The following is a 15,833-nucleotide window of genomic DNA, read 5'->3' on the forward strand; positions in this document are numbered from 1 at the left end:
GAAGCCTGAAATGTGGCAAAAGGTCGCAAAGTTCAAGGGGGCCGAATTATTTCGCAAGGCACTGTAACAGTGCCTTCAGAAAGTATTCAGAATCATTCAATTTTATCACATTTTGTTACTTTACAGATGTTGTTCTAAAATGGATTAAATAAAACAAATCCTCAGCAATCTACACACAGTACCCCATCATGACAAAGTGAAACACATGTGTTTTATACATTTGCAAAAATTCATAAAAATAAGTATTCAGACCCTTTTCTATGAGACTCGAAATTGAATTTGGGTACATCCTGTTTCCATTGATCATCCTTGAGATGTTTCTACAACTTGATTGGAGTCCAGCTGTGGTAAATTATATTGATTAGACATGATTTGTCTGAATCCTGGATTAGGAAGACCACCAAAAATTCAGAAATTTCCATCCCCAACTACAACATTTTCCACCAAGATCGAACTGCCAACGGGGGTGGAGTTAGCCTGCAGAGTTCTGTCATGCTATCCAGGTCTGTGCCCAAATAGTTTGAGCTTCTACTTTTAAAACTTCACCTTTCCAGATATGTCTCTCACTGTTGCCGCTTGTTATAAACCCCCCTCAGCCCTCAGCTGTAAATTAATTGCCCCCCATTTATCTTCAGAATTTGTACTGTTAGGTGACCTAAACCGGCCATCCTGAAATCTAAACTAGATGCCCTCAATCTCACATAAATTATCAGGTACAACCCTAAATCCATAAACACAGGCACCCTCATAGATATCATCCTGACCAACCTGCCCTATAAATACACCTCTGCTTTTTCAACCAGGATCTCAGCGATCACTGCCTCATTGTCTGCATCCGTAATGGGTCCGCCGTCAAACGACCACCCCTCATCACTGTCAAACGCTCCCTAAAACACTTCAGCAGGCAGGCCTTTCTAATCGACCTGACCCGGGTATCCTGGAAGAGTATTGACCTCATTCCGTCAGTAGAGGATGCCTGGTTATTCTTTAAAAGTGCTTTCCACACCATCTTAAATAAGCATGCCCTATTCAAAAAAAAAATGAACTAAAAACAGACATAGCCCTTGGTTCACTCCAGACCTGACTGCTCTTGACCAGCACAAAACATCCTGTGGCGTACTGTATTAGCATGGAATAGCCCCTGCAACTTTTCAGGGAAGTTAGGAACCAATCAACACAGGCAGTTGGGAAAGCAAAGGCTAGCTTTCTCAAACAGAAATTTGCATCCTGTAGCACAAACTCCAAACAGTTCTGGGACACTGTAATTTCCATGGAGAATAAGAGCAGCTGCCCACTGCACTGCGGCTAGGAAACACTGTCACCACCGATTAAAAAATCTGGACCCCTACAAATAGCTGGGCTAGACAATCTGGACCCTCTTTCTAAAATGATCCGCCGCAATTTTTGCAACCCCTATTGCTGGCCTGTTCAACCTCTCTTTCGCATCGTCTGAGATCCCTAAAGATTGGAAAGCTGCCGCGGTCATCCCCCTCTTCAAAAGGTGTGACACTCTAGACCCAAACTGTTAGAGACCTATATCTATCCTACCCTGCATTTCTAAAGTCTTTGAAAGCCAAGTTAACAAACAGATCACCGACCATTTCGAATCCCACCATACCTTTTCCGCTATGCAATCTTGTTTCCGAGCTGGTTTCCGAGCTGGTTTCCAAGCTGGTGCACCTCAGCCACACTCAAGGTCCTAAACGATATCATAACCACCATCGATAAAAGACAATACTGTGCAGCCGTCTTCATCGACCTGGCCAAGGCTTTCGACTCCGTCAATCACCATATTTTTATCGCCAGACTCAACAGCCTTGGTTCCTCAAATGACTGCCTCGCCTGGTTCACCAACTACTTCTCAGATAGAGTTCAGTGTGTCAAATTGGAGGGCCTGTTGTCCGGAACTCTGGCAGTCTCTATGGGGGTGCCACAGGGTTCAATTATCGGGCCGATTATTTTCTCTGTACACATCAATGATGTCGCTCTTGCTGCTGGTGATTCTGTGATCCACCTCTACGCAGACGACACCATTCTGTATACTTCTGGCCCTTCTTTGGACACTGTGTTAACAAACCTCCAGACGAGCTTCAATGCCATACAACACTCCTTCCGTGGTCTCCAACTGCTCTTAAGTGCAAGCAAGACGAAATGCAACCTCTTCAACTGATCGCTGCCCACACCTGCCCGCCCATCCAGCATCACTACTCTGGACGGTTCTGACTTAAAATATGTGGACAACTACAAATACCTATGTGTCTGGTTAGACTGTAAACTCTCCTTTCAGACTCGCAGCTTATGGCTGCAGGGGCAGTATTGAGTAGCTTGGATGAAAGGTGCCCAGAGTAAACGGCCTGCTCCTCAGTCTCAGTTGCTAATATATGCATATTATTATTACTATTGGATAGAAAACACTCTGACGTTTCTAAAACTGTTTGAATGATGTCTGTGAGTATAACAGAACTCATATGGCAGGCAAAAACTTGAGAAGAAATCCAAACAGGAAGTGAGAAATCTGAGGTTGGTCGTTTTTAAACCCAGGCCCTATTTAATTCACAGTGGGATATGGATGAAGTTGCACTTCCTAGGGCTTCCACGAGATGTCAACCGTCTTTAGAAACTTGAATGAGGCTTCTACTGTGTTGTGGGCCTGAATAAGAGCTGAATGAGTCAGGTTACTGGCAGAGAGCCATTTCCTGGTCACGCGCATTCCACATGATATCGACCTGCGTTCCATTGCTTCTCTAGACAAAAAGGAATTCTCCTGTTGGAACTTTATTGAAGATTTATGATAACACCCTAAAGATTGATTCTATACTTAGTTTGAAATGTTTCTTCGACCTGTAATATAACTTTTTGAAATTTTTGTCAGAAGTTATGCGGGACCTGCACGAGCGTTTGGATATCTGTACCTAACGCGCTAACAAATGTAGCTACTTGGACATAAATAATGGCCATTATCGAAAAAATCAAGCATGTATTGTGGAACTAGGATTCCTGGGAGTGCATTCTGATGAAGATCATCAAAGGTAAGGGAATATTTATATATTTATAATGTGGCTTCTGTTGACTCCAACATGGCGGAAACTTTTATTATTATTTGTATTATGTTTCAAGCAATGGTTGCATGTCACGTCATTGACTGTGCAGTCGGCACCAGACTGCTATATCGTGATGTGGTTAGATGATACATGTAATACCTATGTAAACGTTGTTTTGGAGTCAAAGATGCAATTATTTTGAGAAACTAAAACTATTAATGGAAAAACAATTTAGTAAACTGAAATAAAAAAAATTGAGAAACAAACTATTTCAGTTTACTAAATCATTTTTTCATGAATAGTTTTAGTTTCAGTTTACTGTAATAACCTCGCTGACCACTACTAGCATATAGTCACTGGTATGGACCCTGTGGTCAGGAAAACCAAGGGATTGTCGTGTGATAACTCCCGACTAAGGGCTGTTCTTAGGCCCGAGGCGAAGCCGAAATATGTTGGCAACCGTTATTAAACTTTGTTTTGCATACTTGAAATATTTACCTGAATTCCTTACCCACCCTACTAAATGTTTCACAACTGAAACATTGTGAACAAGTCACAGTAAAGGGAGGTTCATGCACAGTACTGATCCATTTGATTAAACTTGTATTTGCATACCAAATTAACAAAATATTAAGAAAACAATCCTGATTTTTCAGAACTGTAAAATGCTCAATGTTGATTATATGAATCTGAAATGTGTTAATTGATTGAATTACTTATGCATCTTACTCATTGTGTTGTTAGATGTTTAAATAATCACTTTACCTTTCTGTATTTTGGCAAAATAACAGGCGTTTTGGTGTCAAGTGCCAGCCTTGATGCATATAACTTGTTTTAGGATAGACATTGTCATTGAAAGCTTCCACCATTTAATAAAAGTAGCGAACCTTGGTGGGGATTCCTGTGGGTTGGGAGGGATCAGTACAATGATTAGAGAGCATAGTCTCCTTCAAATTGGGTTGCCTATGGTTTGTAAACCAAAGACTAAGGTAGTATCCAGGAGCCCAGACCAAGCTTTATACTAGGACATTGGTCCCAAGATCCAGACCAAGACCCAGTGAGTTGAGAACATGACAAGCTAAAGACTGAATTAATGTGGTCTTGAGTGGTCTCAAGATCAAGAGTCCATGGGCCCTTTCTTCAAGTAGAGTAAACTTGAGTACAGTACAGTCTCTATGGTGTCAACTGTTTCGGTTATGACCGTTTCCGTTTGGACAATCTTGTCTTATTTTGGACTTTAAAGTATCCCCATAGCTAACATATGGCTGGTTATCATTCATTTGGACAGCAAACACATATTTTAGTCCCAAAATCGTACTTCACATATTTATTGAAATATTAGATGTTTGGTAGAGACACTTCTAAAAAATACAAAAAATACATGAAGATTTACCGACTTTCTCACAAATTTTCTCCAAAATGTAAGCAGACGGGTAACTCACCATGTGGCCATGCTGGAGAAGTGTGCAATCCCATCACCTGGTGATATGTGCAGGGGTGTGGCTTAAATCACATTAATTCTACAGTATTTTAATGTATCTGTTTCAGTAGTGAGATCAATATCTTCCAAGGTAATAATAGAACAACTCACAATGTTCTATTGAAATAATTGTAAAAAAATAAATAAATAATGATTTGCTTTATTTTCAAACATGTTTGGGACAGGCACCTCTCAATAGAAATAGGTGTATAAACAATGACTTAGTACAATATTTAATTTAACAAATGATTTGTTATTGCCTTTGAATTAGAATGTATCATGATGTAAATAAATATCCTTAGTTTGGAGACTTAACTGTTTTTTTAAATAGCTTTTTTGGGGTGGGACTTTCAATTTGCACCACTTCTGTAGAATCATCCAGTGCCCTATCGGCCCTGGTCAAAAGTAGTGCTCTATGTAGTGAATAGGGTGCCATTTCCGATTCAGCCCCTCTACAGTATGTCTTAATTAGCTTGTTGAGAGGAACACGACATGTAAGTGTTTTCATAATCCCTGGAACAGTTTCATAATCCCTGGAACTGAGAAACATGCTCTGGTACACAACACAATGCCTCTGCCCTCTACATCTGTTAACAAGCTAAGTAACATGATTACAGTCCACATGCAGTGTTCATCTAGCTGGGGAGGAAGGAGTCCCCTTGCCTTGTCACATTAAAGTATGTCTGCCTGGTGTTCCCGTGCCAGATAGCTCTCTGGCTCTCACGCTCTCTCTCTCACGCGCTCTCTCTCTCTCTCTGCAGTTCAGTTGGGATAGGAGGATTACTACAGGCATCTACTATATAGACCCTCTGCTGCTCAACTGTGACATGCCTTTCTGCTTCTCTCTGTTTCTCTCTCTCTCTCTCTCTCTCTCTCTCTCTCTCTCTCTCTCTCTCTCTCTCCTTGCCTCTTACTCTACCCCAATGTTTAACTGGTTCTTTCTCCCCCCATCTCTCTATCCCTTTAGGTTATAGCAGATGACAAGAAGAAGGATGACAATACAACCACTGGTAAAGGCTATCTCAATTTCTACCCAACCACACCACACAGTACATACATCACATAATACTACAATGCTATACACTGAATCGGATTCATTGCTTTCACTGAAAGTGACAATAACATATTGTGAAAACCAACCTATATTTCATTAATGGTACTGTAAGAAGTGCATCCATTTATTTGATGGTGGTTTGTAAAGCTGCGGTATGTCACTATTAGTGTGATGTACAGATGTGTTTAGGAGCCGTGTGTCTCCCCCCCCCCCCCCCCCCCCTCCCATCATCTTCCCCCCTTCACTACCCTCCCTCCTTGGCTGAGACTCTTTGAGGATGCTTCTGGAGTTATGCTTTATCACAACCGTCCAATTATCCAGCCTCCCTCTTCCCCTCTTTTCGTTGCTTGGTAACACCTGCCATTGGAGTAACAGGATGACCATTGCTCAGTACGGCGCTTTGCCTATATCCCTATGTAGCACCACAGGGATCATCTTCTCTTTGAGTGGAACTTCACTGAAATATGATCACTGATATGTATGTTTACATGGAAGCATTATGTGGGAGTGAGCAGTGTTGATCTGAGTCTCCTGAATATATGTTAATGTATGGGCCCCAGATGCCACATGGCCTACTGTAGATCAGCACAGACCAATTCCCCTATGAGTCACTAGAAAAACACTGCTATTTATATTTAATAGCAACACTTTATCTCTAAGCCATAAAATGTGTCATAAAAAAATCCAGCTGATACTTATTAATTTCCTTAGTTTTGGGGTTTAATTTGTAAAGGCTTCAAATGTTGCTATAGGCATTGATTATGTTTGATGTACTGTACAGTTCATGATTAGTTATCATGCACTTTGTTTGATCTACTGTTCAGTTCATGATTAGCTCTCATGCACTTTGATTGTTTGATCTACTGTACAGTTCATGAATAGCTCTCATGCACTTTGATTGTTTGATCTACTGTTCAGTTCATGAATAGCTCTCATGCACTTTGATTATGTTGGATCTACTGTACAGTTTATGAATAGCTTGCATGTACTTTGATTATGTTTGATATACTGTACAGTTCATGAATAGCTCTCATGCACTTTGATTGTTTGATCTACTGTACAGTTCATGAATAGCTCGCATTTGCTTTGATTACAGTTGAAGTCGGAAGTTTACACACACCTTAGCCAAATACATTTAAACTCAGTTTTTCATAATTCCTGACATTTAATCCTAGTAAAAATTCCCTGTCTTAGGTTAGTTGGGATCACCACTTTATTTTAAGAATGTGAAATGTCAGAATAATAGTAGAGAATGATTTAGTTAATCTTTTATTTATTTCATCACATTCCCAGTAGGTCAGAAGTTTACATATACTCAATTAGTATTTGGTAGCATTGCCTTTAAATTGTTTAACTTGGGTCAAAGGCTTCGGGTATCCTTCCACAAGCTTCCCACAATATGTCGGGTGAATTTTGGCCCATTCCTCCTGACAGAGCCGGTGTAACTGAGTCAGGTTTGTAGGCCTCCTTGCTCTCACACGCCTTTTAATTTCTGTCCACAAATTGTCTCTAGGATTAAGGTCAGGGCTTTGTGATGGCCACTCCAATACCTTGACTTTGTTGTCCTTAAGCCATTTTGCCACAGCTTTGGAAGTATGCTCAGGTCATTGTCCATTTGGAAGACCCATTTGTGACCAAGCTTTAACTTTCTGACTGATGTCTTGAGATGTTGCTTCAATATATCCACATAATTTTCTTCCTCAAGATGTCATCTATTTTGTGAAGTGCACTAGTCTTTCCTGCAGCAAAGCACCGCCACAACATGATGCTGTCACCCCCGTGCTTCATGTTTGGGATGGTGTTCTTCGGCTTGCAAGCCTCCCCCTTTTTCCTCCAAACATAACGATGGTTATTATGGCCAAACAGTTCTATTTTTGTTTCATCAGACCAGAGGACATTTCTCAAAACTACAATCTTTGTCCCATGTGCAGTTGCAAACTGTAGTCTGGATTTTTTATGGCGGTTTTGGAGCAGTGACTTCTTCCTTGCTGAACGGCCTTTCAGGTTATGTCGATATAGGACTCATTTTCCTGTGGATATAGATACTTGTGTACCTGTTTACTCCAGCATCTTCACAAGGTCCTTTGCTGTTGTTCTGGGATTGATTTGCACTTTTTACACAAAAGTACGTTCATCTCTAGGAGACAGAGATGAGACAGTCTCCTTTCTGAGTGGTATGACGGCTGCGTGGTCTCATGGTGTTTATACTTGCGTACTGTTGTTTGTACAGATGAACGTGGTACCTTCAGGCATTTGGAAATTGCTCCCAAGGATGAACCAGTCTTGTGGAGGTCTCCAATTTTTTTTCTGTGGTCTTTGCTGATTTCTTTTGATTTTCCCATGATGTCAAGCAAAGAGGCACTGAGTTTGAAGGTAGGCCTTGAAATACATCCATAGGTACACCTCCAATTGACTCAAATGATGTCAATTAGCCTATTTGTGTCATGCACAAAGTAGATGTCCTAACCGACTTGCCAAAACTATAGTTTGTTAACAAGAAATTTGTGGGGTGGTTGAAAAACAAGTTTTTAATGACTCGAACCTAAGTGTATGTAAACTTCCGAATTCAACTGTATGTTTGATCTACTGTACAGTTCATGAATAACTCTCATATACTTTCTAGCTCACAATAATATAGATCAAAAGCAGCTCACCAATCAATTCTATAGCTTTTACACAAAGCTTTCTCATCATGATCTGTGTCAGTTTGTGATGCTCTCTAACATTTCAGCAATAGTCACTTTGTGACCTGTCCTCTCTGCAGATCAGGAGCTGTGTGAGACTGCCCCAGCCACAGAGCGGTCCAAACAGGCTAAGGAGCCCAGCCCGGCGCTGCTGAAGTCTCAGGATTTGTTCGTTTCTGAGAAGCCGATGTTACAGGAGTCCTGGGTAGACCTGGATGACTTCTCCAAGTGCTTCCAGTAAGACCCATTGGTTTATAGCTATGTGGTACTGTATTTCTATGGCTCTGAAGACCACTGCTCTTTGTCTTACAGTCCAAGGGGTTGATTCAAAATACTGGTTTGTTTTTTCAGGACACTTGTGGTTTTCCACAAGCCAAACACGTATCCAAACCATTTCCAGAAATCCCATTTCAAGGTAAATGTATTCCTAAGTAAGGTCTAAGCTTTTTTTCAATGATATCAACTATCCTAACATATGGAATTGTTTTAGGATATTAATAAAATAGATTTTGTATTTTAGGACCCCTGTAGGTATACAAAATATTTATACAACAGGTGGGTCTATTCCTGAATGCTGATTGGTTAAAACCGCATTCCAGCCAGTGTCTATTCCACAAGTTGCCACCGGCTAAATCTATGGCGTTAAAATGCCTATTTACTCTGTTCCATCTGACTGCGCAATCCACTGTCTCATCAGCCCAACCAGGCAATTTATAAACTTGACCTTCACTACAAAAAGCATCTAGACATTATCTCACATTTCTTTTAGACTAACATTTAGTTTTCAACAGCGGAGATTTGTATAAACCTTGCTGTCTGTCTCTCTGACATTTGCAACATTGTTTCAATATTGAAATTCGATCTCCTGCTATCCCATAGTACTGAACGTGTTGGGACGAGGCAGGCAGGCAGTGTTTCTCAACTAGTCATGAATCATGAAATCATGAATCAGCTGACATTATTTTTATGGATATATATATTTTTTTAAAGTAAAAATATATATATTTAAATGAAACACTCTTTCCAGCCTTCCAGTTTGAAGTGAATGTGTTACTGTAGCCGTGTTGTTGGCTAGTTCCTCTGAACAACAGTGTTCTGACGAGTGAGCACATTTTCTATGCCAGGTGAAATCGCGCCTCATTAGCTCATTGTTCTGGATGTTTCCAAATAAATGTCACTAGAAAACAGCTTAAACAAATGCAAATGCTGTTACTGTTGTTATTCTGGCTGCACTTTTTGATGTGACTGTAAATTAGCTGTAGCTGGTTAACTAGCAAGCAAGAGATGAGAACGTTGACGGCCAGTATAGTACACATGTTGCACATTTAGGACGAACTACTGGGTCGCTCGCGTCCATAGATACAGAACAAAAAAGACTGAACAACTGGGTCACGTCTCTAGAAACCCTAGATTTGTGTCGGGACATCTTGTGGAAGGATGAAATCGTATGAATAAATGAATCAAAATAAAGTTTTTAATGTCAATTATTTTATACAACATAACAAGTGGAAACATTATTTTATGAAACATTGAATTTGCCCTAACTGCTATGAGCCCATAGAAACAGATTGAATAACACAGAACTACATGGCAAAAAAGATGATTCAGAAAGAATTATGGTTTGACGGAAAAAATCTATAAATGTGTATTATGTTCTATGTAGAAAAAATAACATTCACTTCCAGTCATTTTTACTGCACAGTCATTTTGTAGGGTGTTGGGACGGTGGCGTCTTTGCTTCCCATGCGGCTTCTGAACGTCATAAAACAGTACATGTTCGTGACAGACTAAGCTTTTCAGAATGGGATCGTAATAGTTCGCAGCTCAAACCGTTCAAAGTTTACAGACTTTTGTTTTCCTGAGCGAAAGCATTCTGAAGATCCTCTCTCGTCTCACAAAAAACACTCTACCGCTGCTCCCAGCCATCCCAAAGGCTAATGGCTGACATCGGCGGGCTCAGTTGATTGAGACACACCCAATGCAAAAAATGCCCAAAATTATTTAGCTCAAACACAGATTTTTATTGATAAGAGATTTAAGGGCATCCATACAATACATGGAGTGAAAACGGTGTGATAGTGTTGAGAAATGGAATGACCTCCCTGATTTTGTCATCAGAGCACCATCTCCTCCAAAGTGTCATCCGTGGCTCTGAACTGCCCTGTAGGCTCCACCCACTCTGCTGCTACACCTGTACGCCACCCAGGCTCCTCTGCTGCTGCACATATTCAGGTACAATACAAGCCTGTACAGCTACACCTGTACAGCTACACCTGTATGCCACCCAGGCTCCTCTGCTGCTGCACATATTCAGGTACAATACAAGCCTGTACAGCTACACCTGTACAGCTACACCTGTATGCCACCCAGGCTCCTCTGCTGCTGCACATATTCAGGTACAATACAAGCCTGTACAGCTACACCTGTACAGCTACACCTGTGTATGCCACCCAGGCTCCTCTGCTGCTGCACATACAGTGCCTTGCGAAAGTATTCGGCCCCCTTGAACTTTGCGACCTTTTGCCACATTTCAGGCTTCAAACATAAAGATATAAAACTGTATTTTTTTGTGAAGAATCAACAACAAGTGGGACACAATCATGAAGTGGAACGACATTTATTGGATATTTCAAACTTTTTTAACAAATCAAAAACTGAAAAATTGGCCGTGCAAAATTATTCAGCCCCTTTACTTTCAGTGCAGCAAACTCTCTCCAGAAGTTCAGTGAGGATCTCTGAATGATCCAATGTTGACCTAAATGACTAATGATGATAAATACAATCCACCTGTGTGTAATCAAGTCTCCGTATAAATGCACCTGCACTGTGATAGTCTCAGAGGTCCGTTAAAAGCGCAGAGAGCATCATGAAGAACAAGGAACACACCAGGCAGGTCCGAGATACTGTTGTGAAGAAGTTTAAAGCCGGATTTGGATACAAAAATATTTCCCAAGCTTTAAACATCCCAAGGAGCACTGTGCAAGCGATAATATTGAAATTGAAGGAGTATCAGACCACTGCAAATCTACCAAGACCTTAACCAAAATTGAACTTTTTGGCGTAAAAGCAACACAGCTCATCACCCTGAACACACCATCCCCACTGTCAAACATGGTGGTGGCAGCATCATGGTTTGGGCCTGCTTTTCTTCAGCAGGGACAGGGAAGATGGTTAAAATTGATGGGAAGATGGGTGGAGCCAAATACAGGACCATTCTGGAAGAAAACCTGATGGAGTCTGCAAAAGACCTGAGACTGGGACGGAGATTTGTCTTCCAACAAGACAATGATCCAAAACATAAAGCAAAATCTACAATGGAATGGTTCAACAATAAACATATCCAGGTGTTAGAATGTCCAAGTCAAAGTCCAGACCTGAATCCAATCGAGAATCTGTGGAAAGAACTGAAAACTGCTGTTCACAAATGCTCTCCATCCAACCTCACTGAGCTCGAGCTGTTTTGCAAGGAGGAATGGGAAAAAATTTCAGTCTCTCGATGTGCAAAACTGATAGAGACATACCCCAAGCGACTTACAGCTGGAATCGCAGCAAAAGGTGGCGCTACAAAGTATTAACTTAAGGGGGCTGAATAATTTTGCACGCCCAATTTTTCAGTTTTTGATTTGTTAAAAAAGTTTGAAATATCAAATAAATGTCGTTCCACTTCATGATTGTGTCCCACTTGTTGTTGATTCTTCACAAAAAAATACAGTTTTATATCTTTATGTTTGAAGCCTGAAATGTGGCAAAAGGTCGCAAAGTTCAAGGGGGCCGAATACTTTCGCAAGGCACTGTATTCAGGCACAATACAAACCTGTACAGCTACACCTGTACGCCACCCAGGCTCCTCTGCTGCTGCATTTATTCAGGTACAATTACAAGCCTGTACAGCTACACCTGTATGCCACCCAGGCTCCTCTGCTGCTGCACATATTCAGGTACAATACAATACAAACAAATACAATACAAACCTGTACGCCTGTACAGCTACACCTGTACAGCTACACCTGTACGCCACCCAGGCTCCTCTGCTGCTGCACATATTAGGGTACAATACAAGCCTGTACAGCTACACCTTACTGTAACATCCATTCTATTCAGGCACAATAACCATCCATGCCCCTTTAACTTCACTGTGTCTGCCGCGCTAAATACTAAATACAGGGGGCAAAAATACCATGCTGCATCCTGTATCCAGTAATATCTTATTTCTACCTCTATCATTGGCATGTGTACTGTGTTTGTCAAACTCAAAGCTTCTTTAAATTGTACGGAGCTATCTCTCCTTCCACTATACATGCATGCTTTGACACACTCCCGCCTGCCCAATCTGCCTTCCCTGTCGCACAGCCACACCTCACAGCGCCCTCTGCTGTTGTGCTTCCACAGGTACACTTTCTCTACTGATGGACTCTACTGTCCAGCGCACTGCACTGCACCTGAGATTTCTATCAGCCCACAGTGTTAGGACTGCAGCCACCCTCTCTGGTGGCTTGTGTGTGTGTGCATGTGGGATTGAGAAGGAGCGTTTGACTCCTTTCATCCCAGGCACGTCTGTATCGCTCGCTCTTTATCTGTCTTTTTCTCTGTCTTTAGCTCTGTGGCTCTCTGTCCTTTCATACTCCCATCTCCTTTCTTATTCCTTATGTTGCCGCCTTGCATGCTTTCTCTCTCTCTCTCTCCCTCCCTCTCTCTCTCTCTCTCTCTCTCTCTCTCTCTCTCTCTCTCATTTTTTTATATATATATATATATATATATATATATATATATATACACTGCTCAAAAAAATAAAGGGAACACTAAAATAACACATCCTAGATCTGAATGAATGAAATATTCTTAATAAATACTTTTTTCTTTACATAGTTGAATGTCCTTACAACAAAATCACACAAAAATGATCAATGGAAATCAAATTTATCAACCCATGGAAGTCTGGACTTGGAGTCACACTCAAAATTAAAGTGGAAAACCACACTACAGGCTGATCCAACTTTGATGTAATGTCCTTAAAACAAGTCAAAATGAGGCTCAGTAGTGTGTGTGGCCTCCATGTGCCTGTATGACCTCCCTACAACGCCTGGGCATGCTCCTGATGAGGTGGCGGATGGTCTCCTGAGGGATCTCCTCCCAGACCTGGACTAAAGCATCCGCCAACTCCTGGAGTCTGTGGTGCAACGTAGCGTTGGTGGATGGAGTGAGACATGATGTCCCAGATGTGCTCAATTGGATTCAGGTCTGGGGAACGGGCGGGCCAGTCCCTAGCATCAATGCCTTCCTCTTGCAGGAACTGCTGACACACTCCAGCCACATGAGGTCTAGCATTGTCTTGCATTAGGAGGAACCCAGGGCCAACCACACCAGCATGTCGGTACCTAATGGCAGTCAGGCTATCTCTGGCGAGCACATGGAGGGCTGGGCGGCCCCCTAAAGAAATGCCACCCCACACCATGACTGACCCACCGCCAAACCGTCATGCTGGAGGATGTTGCAGGCAGCCGAACGTTCTCCACGGCGTCTCCAGACTGTCAGATCTGTCACATGTGCTCAGTGTGAACCTGCTCTCATCTGTGAAGAGCACAGAGCGCCAGTGGCGAATTTGCCAAACTTGGTGTTCCCTGGCAAATTGTGTTGTTTAAGTGTTCCCTTTTTTTTTTGGAGCAGTGTGTGTATATATATATATATATATATATATATATATATATATATATATATATATATATATATATATATATATATATATATCCCCTTCTCTCTCTCCCCCCTCTTTTCCTTCTCCTCCCCTCCATACTGATGAGTGTAGCTTGGTGCTGTCTGTGTGTTTCTCCAGTCTCCAGATGAGAAGGGCTCTCACTACCTGTTGGTGGACAGCTTGCAGCCTTCCCACATCCTCATCAGCTTCTCTGCTTTGGTACACTGGGGAGAGACAGCCGATGAGAGTAAGGGCATAACATACAAAAACACCCACATGCATGGGCGTACACACACACTCACCATATGCTCATGCGCGCACACACAGGTATGCAGCATACACACACACACTGGGACATGCACACACCATGCGCATACCACAGACACATGTTTATATCTCACTCAAACATCATGCACAGACAAACCACTTACAAACACGCACATGGTGTGCACGTTTCATAATACAATGAACACCGCACCCATCTACACACCCTCATACTCATCCACTCAATTACAATCCACTCAATTACAAACATCCTAACAACAGAAAGAGTACACTATATATATATATATATATATATATATATATATATATATATATATATGTATATGTGTGTGTGTGTGTATATATATATAGATATACAGTGCCTTGCGAAAGTATTCGGCCCCCTTGAACTTTGTGACCTTTTGCCACATTTCAGGCTTCAAACATAAAGATATAAAACTGTATTTTTTTGTGAAGAATCAACAACAAGTGGGACACAATCATGAAGTGGGACAACATTTATTGGATATTTCAAACTTTTTTAACAAATCAAAAACTGAAAAATTGGGCGTGCAAAATTATTCAGCCCCCTTAAGTTAATACTTTGTAGCGCCACCTTTTGCTGCGATTACAGCTGTAAGTTGCTTGGGGTATGTCTCTATCAGTTTTGCACATCGAGAGACTGAAATTTTTTCCCATTCCTCCTTGCAAAACAGCTCGAGCTCAGTGAGGTTGGATGGAGAGCATTTGTGAACAGCAGTTTTCAGTTCTTTCCACAGATTCTCGATTGGATTCAGGTCTGGACTTTGACTTGGCCATTCTAACACCTGGATATGTTTATTTTTGAACCATTCCATTGTAGATTTTGCTTTATGTTTTGGATCATGTTTTGTCTTGTTGGAAGACAAATCTCCGTCCCAGTCTCAGGTCTTTTGCAGACTCCATCAGGTTTTCTTCCAGAATGGTCCTGTATTTGGCTCCATCCATCTTCCCATTAATTTTAACCATCTTCCCTGTCCCTGCTGAAGAAAAGCAGGCCCAAACCATGATGCTGCCACCACCATGTTTGACAGTGGGGATGGTGTGTTCAGCTGTGTTGCTTTTACGCCAAACATAACGTTTTGCATTGTTGCCAAAAAGTTCAATTTTGGTTTCATCTGACCAGAGCACCTTCTTCCACATGTTTGGTGTGTCTCCCAGGTGGCTTGTGGCAAACTTTAAACGACACTTTTTATGGATATCTTTAAGAAATGGCTTTCTTCTTGCCACTCTTCCATAAAGGCCAGATTTGTGCAATATACGACTGATTGTTGTCCTATGGACAGAGTCTCCCACCTCAGCTGTAGATCTCTGCAGTTCATCCAGAGTGATCATGGGCCTCTTGGCTGCATCTCTGATCAGTCTTCTCCTTGTATGAGCTGAAAGTTTAGAGGGACGGCCAGGTCTTGGTAGATTTGCAGTGGTCTGATACTCCTTCCATTTCAATATTATCGCTTGCACAGTGCTCCTTGGGATGTTTAAAGCTTGGGAAATCTTTTTGTATCCAAATCCGGCTTTAAACTTCTTCACAACAGTATCTCGGACCTGCCTGGTGTGTTCCTTGTTCTTCATGATGCTC

General features: G+C 41.6%; 1 protein-coding gene across 1 annotated transcript in view; it reads left to right on the plus strand.

The window, feature by feature from the left end:
* Positions 1–15,833, plus strand: part of adgb (androglobin) — a 118,349-nt gene that overhangs the window by 43,197 nt on the left and 59,319 nt on the right. Inside the window, exons 14-18 of the mRNA XM_036985453.2 lie at positions 5,489–5,531; positions 8,340–8,496; positions 8,611–8,674; positions 10,378–10,491; positions 14,090–14,198. Coding sequence (XP_036841348.2) covers positions 5,489–5,531; positions 8,340–8,496; positions 8,611–8,674; positions 10,378–10,491; positions 14,090–14,198 — 487 coding nt within the window. The remainder of the gene's footprint in view (positions 1–5,488; positions 5,532–8,339; positions 8,497–8,610; positions 8,675–10,377; positions 10,492–14,089; positions 14,199–15,833) is intronic.

This window comes from Oncorhynchus mykiss, chromosome 8, assembly GCF_057628025.1.
Source record: "Oncorhynchus mykiss isolate SJ-2025 chromosome 8, ASM5762802v1, whole genome shotgun sequence".
Lineage (NCBI taxonomy): Eukaryota > Metazoa > Chordata > Actinopteri > Salmoniformes > Salmonidae > Oncorhynchus > Oncorhynchus mykiss.